At 54.9% G+C, this 4,955-nt stretch overlaps 1 protein-coding gene across 1 annotated transcript in view; it reads left to right on the top strand.

Moving 5' to 3' along the window:
• Positions 1–512: 512 nt before the first annotated feature.
• The window catches only part of CCDC12 (coiled-coil domain containing 12), a 40,273-nt gene continuing 35,830 nt past the window's right edge, over positions 513–4,955 (top strand). The window contains exon 1 of the mRNA XM_075746881.1: positions 513–670. Coding sequence (XP_075602996.1) covers positions 545–670 — 126 coding nt within the window. The 5' untranslated portion in view covers positions 513–544. The remainder of the gene's footprint in view (positions 671–4,955) is intronic.

The following is a 4,955-nucleotide window of genomic DNA, read 5'->3' as shown; positions in this document are numbered from 1 at the left end:
GTACGGTACGGCACGGCACGGCACGGCGGGCAGCTCCGCCCCCCCCCCCCCCCCGCCATTGCCGGGCCCTCCCCCAGGTACGGGGGGGGGCACCCCCCTGTCACCGCCCCCCCCCCCGCCGGTACCGGGTACCTGCTGCTCCCTTCCCCCCCCCCCCTTTTACCTCCCCCCCCCACCCCGCAGCCCGGAGGGCTGCGGGGGGGGGCGGGGGAGGTAAAAGGGGGGGTGGGGAAGGTAAAATTCTCCCCCCCCCCCCCCAAATTATTGCCCCCCCAATTAAGTCAGCTGAACCCTGCGCGCCCTGGGAGGGCGGGGGAATAAGCCTAGCCGGGCAGAGGAGGATGATTTATGGTTATTTTCCCTTTTTAAAATGTTTTTAAATTGATTTTTGTTTTTTTTTTTTTTGGTCGTGCCCCCCCCGCCCCCCCGGGTTTAGCGTCTCCCCCCACCCCGGTTTGCCTATCGATTCGCTCGGTGCTCGGTGGGTTGCACCTGTTGCGCATGCGCGCTGGGGGTTGTACGGAGTGTGGGGAGAGGGAGGAAGATGGCGGCGCCCGGTGGTGGGGTGGAGACGGAGGAGGTGGCGGCGGGTCCGGCTTTGGGGAGGCTGGAGGAGGCGGCGCGGCGGCGGCGGGAGAGGCTGAGGGCTCTGCGGCAGCGTACGCTTCAGGTCGGCGGCGTGAGGTGTTTGGGGTGGGCGGTTGAGGGGTATGAGGGTCTGGAGTGGGCCTGGGTGGGGAGCGGGACAGAGGGTCTGAGGTGGGCCTGAAAATGGTGGTGGAGGGTCACAGAGGGCCTGGAGTGGGCCTGGGGATGTGGGGGGGCAGAGAGGGTCTGAGGTGGGCTTGGGGTTTTGGGGAGAGGGTCTGGGGTGGGCCTGGGGATGCTGGAGTGGGGGGGTCAGAGGGTCTGGGGTGGGCTTGGGGATGTGTGGGGGGGCGGAGGGCCTGGAGTGGGCCTGCAGTTATTGGGGTGTGGGGGCGCAGGAGGAGGGGTTACAGGCGTAGGAGATATTGGGGAGCAGCAGGGTTGGGGGGGATGTTGGGGGGCTGTGGATAGGGGCTTAGGAGAGGTTGGGGTGGGCCTGGGGGCATAGTGGGGTGGGGGCTGTGGGGTAGGGGGATGAGGGACAGTGGGTGGGTAGTGAGGTGCAGAGACCCCAGAGAGGCTGGGGGGGGGTCCTGGGGGTCCAGGGTTTGGGGCACTGGGGGGGTCAGTGGGGGCAAGGGGAAGGCTGGCTGGTGTCTGGCGTTGGGGGGGGGGGCGGCAGGGGTGGAGAGGTGGTGGGAAGGGGCTGTGGGGTGGGAGAGAGGGAAGGCAGCGAGGAGGGGGGCAGAGGGGGTCCCCCACTGTGGGGAGGGGGATGTGGGGTAAGGGGGTGCAGGCGCAGGAGGTTTGGGGTTTGGGTGACGGCCCAGTGACAGTACTGGGTCTCTCTGGTCCCACGTGCGGGGTCTGTGCCGGCTCCGTTAGACCCCGTGGTCCGTCTGGCCCTGGGCTCCTCTTGCTTTTCTGTTCTGCCTTTGCTGTGCCGCCCCTGGTTCTGCTGAACACCCCCCCTCGTGCGATTAAACCCCGTGGTTTTCCCCCGTTACCTCCCCAGTTCGCTGTGTTCGCATCACATCTGAAATCCAGGCCTCAAGCTGGGTTTGGTAGTGAGGATGAAAACAGAGATTCACCCCGGAGTTAATTAATAACACGTCGCATTTCTCTGGTGCTTTCTGGGCCTTAAACTTCTCTTCCATAGAGACGTCGAGACCCGATTGCCGTTAGCGCAGGCTCGAGGAGACCGAGGAACTGGTCGTGTTGCCTGACCAAAGCCAGGGCCAAGCGGGTCTGTAAATTGGGGTTTTCTTCTCGGATGTGTGTGCTGCGGATGGTGCAGCAGGCTCCTAGCTCAGCCTCGGAGGAGTTCACAGTGGTTATTGTAAATCTTGCGTTGTACAAGGTGCTGCTGGTGGCAAAACATCCGGGGTTGGTTCTGAAGGAGTTTATCTGAAAAGTTTTGTGATGGGTTGAATCCTCACCCAAAAAACTCCAGTTATTTTACCTGGCTGGCTTAGTTGCCTCCGCAAATACTGAGCTCAGAGTATTAAAATAGAGATTTTTTTTTTTTTTTTTTTTTTATTGGGGGTGAAAGAAAGATGGAGTAAACTTGAGAAACTTGGCAATTAATACCTCAGCAGCGCCTACTGAGGAACGCAGCTGCGCTCCAGCGTGTCTTGGCACGTCCTGGTATTGCTTAATTCTCCTCTTTTGGGCTAGTAAGGCGGTGCTAGCTCTGTTCCCCTTCTGTCACGTCATTCTGAATTTGTTGATCCAGGTTAGTACGGTTCAGTAACGTGGGAAGAAGGGACTGAGGGACCTTCCCTCGGGGTTGTTAACGAGAGACGTGACTTTGGTGGGCAGGCCGAGCGCGTTCTGCTGTGTCTCTTGCCTTGAGATGCTCGTTATTATCGGAGAACTGAGCTTTCCAGAAGGGGAAAGCGGGATACAGCCCCATGCCCAGCCTTGCCGAGAAGAAAAGCTGTTGAAAAGAAAAGCTCATTCTGAAAGAAAAGCCCCCTCCTTTCTTTTCAGCCCCGACTGGAAAATTTAGAGGGAGCAAGACAGAGTGGTTGTGGAAGGCGTAGCACGTGGGGTGGTGGTGTTCTCTGTTTTATTGCTGCGTTTTTTTTAAGTTTTGGGGTGAAATTGTCTGTCTCGGTCCCTGTGAGGACTCAAGCTGTCCTTACTTCTTTTCCACGAGTAGTATCTCACGAGGGTAATGCTCATGACGACTCCTGGTAGACCTGTCCTGGTGAGTTTGTCCAAGCTTTTCTAAATCCATTTTTACTTTTGGCTTTTGCAGCCTCTTCAGAGTTCCACCGTTTAATGAGGAAACTACTTGCTTTGGTTTTAAACCCGTTACATCAAAGTTGCCTCGGGTGGTGCCTCACACAGCCCTTGTGAGAAACACAAAATAACTGTTCTCTGTTGGTGTGTATGATTTTAGAGCACACTCGGTGTCTCTTCCGGATTCATGCTGTGGTCTGTGAGCCCTTCCTGGTGTACAAATATCTCGGTGAATCATCTCAGCAGCTTTCCCCGGTGCCTCCCTGGGTGCTGGGCTGTGCCGAGAGGGGATCCGGGACTGCGTGCCTGGCTCAGGACGCAGGGCACTGGTGGGCTTACAGCACACGATTTCCTGGGGTTTATTTCCCCCCCTCTGTATTCTCACTTTGGCCACATGAGCCTGTCTTCAGCCATCAAAGCTTGTCTACTTTTTCCACTCCTATCGGTCTCATCCGAGACCTTTTCCCAGCAGCAGAGCTCATCGGGAGCCCGTTCCCTGTGCGCGCGTAGCCGGAATTATTCCCCCTTCTCCGTGTGTGTTGCTTTACACCAGGCTCTGCGTTTCACCTGTTGTCTCATTGCTCGGTTAAGCGTGATTTTACCACTCTGTTGGGTTCCCTCGTGAGTGATCTCACCTGCAAACGCTGTCCTCTAACTGGTTAAGTCTTTCCCAAGTTTTTTTTGCGGTGCTTGCAACAGCCCAAACCCTGGCAGAGGGTACGGGAGGGGGTAGAGGAGGAGAGGGGACCCGCCGATCCTCGCCTGCTGCTGCAGCGAAAAGACGTCGCTGGGGTTTGCGGGAGAGAAGGTGCTGTGCTTTCTGCTGCGTTTCTGCACCTTCAGGGAACGGGTACTTAAGACGTGACGAGGACCTTCCTTCAGTTTAGGACTTCTCCGCAAATTGCACCGTGCGCTTGATTTTTGCGGGAAAGTGACGCTCGTCTTTTTCCAGTCGGTGAGGAAACAAGTGAGGTAATACCCAGGCACACAAAAACTCAGCGGATGATCTTGTGCTTTCTGCTGCGCTTAGCAGACCTGTCGCATCGCCTTTTTGATTGACAGCAAATGGGGTTTTTACTCAATCCAAAGTGCCTTTGAGTTCTGGGCGTAATTTCTGTTTGAGAAATGCCAGTCACCACTCACTCATACGAATATGCTTAAAATAATACGCGAGCTGATGTTGGATTCCCAACCTCAGTGTATGGCCTTGGCATAGGCAGAGTTTGCAATGTCCAGCATCAGGTACGATACCAGAGAGGCCATTTCCCTCCTAAATTGAAATAAAATTGTCTTTGGGCAGAAAGCAATCCAATTGTGGACTCTGACATATTGAGTATTGCTTCCTGTTCTGACAAAAAAATATAGTTTGGAATTGTGTAACTGTAATCTTGGTTTGCAAGCTTTCCTCTCTCCTTTTTTTTTTTTTTTTTTCTCTCCCCTTAAAAAAATCAAATCAAAATATCTTGCAGCAGTTACTTACTAAACATACAAGCCCTGAGGGTTGCTGCTCAGCCTGCTCTGTCCTGGCTGGAGAGCTAAAGGGCTGCTTTGAATTGCCAGCGTGCAGCTGAAAACACCCGAACCCCATCTTTTAGTCTGACCCCCAAAGGCTTCGCTTGGTGCTTCTGAGCAACCGGAGACCGTTTTTATTTCCTCGGGATGTCTGATCTGTGCAGGTTCAGCCAGGGTGGGTAGCACAGCCTTTTTTTTGCTTTGCATGAGCGTTGTTACTGTTTTTGTGAGTCCAGCAAATGGAAAGATCATCTTTCCCTGTTTTATACTCCCCCAAAAAATCACAAACCGAGGAGAATCTGAACACCCCCACCCCCCTGCAGTGTCCTGTTCTCCAGAAACCATTGTAGAGTCAAGCGAAAAAGTGGTGGGAGTGACCTGGAAGGTAAGCTTGCTGCTGTGCCGGAGGAGAGGAAACACAGAGGGAAGTACCGTGGTCCTTAGCGGGGCTGTGCACGTTTTCTGCCAGTTTACCACATTTTCGTAAAGTCTTTCTGATGACTTTTTAAGCTGGTCGCTTATATAACCGGCGCTCGGCTCGTGTTTTCACTGCCACCTTCCATTAACAGGAAAACCCCACCAAGCTTTTTGCAGGGAGCCTTGCAAAA

This window comes from Balearica regulorum, chromosome 2, assembly GCF_011004875.1.
Source record: "Balearica regulorum gibbericeps isolate bBalReg1 chromosome 2, bBalReg1.pri, whole genome shotgun sequence".
In the NCBI taxonomy this organism is placed as follows: Eukaryota; Metazoa; Chordata; class Aves; order Gruiformes; family Gruidae; genus Balearica; species Balearica regulorum.
The sequence above is the reverse complement of the archived record's forward strand: the minus strand, read 5'-3'. Positions and strand labels throughout refer to the sequence as shown.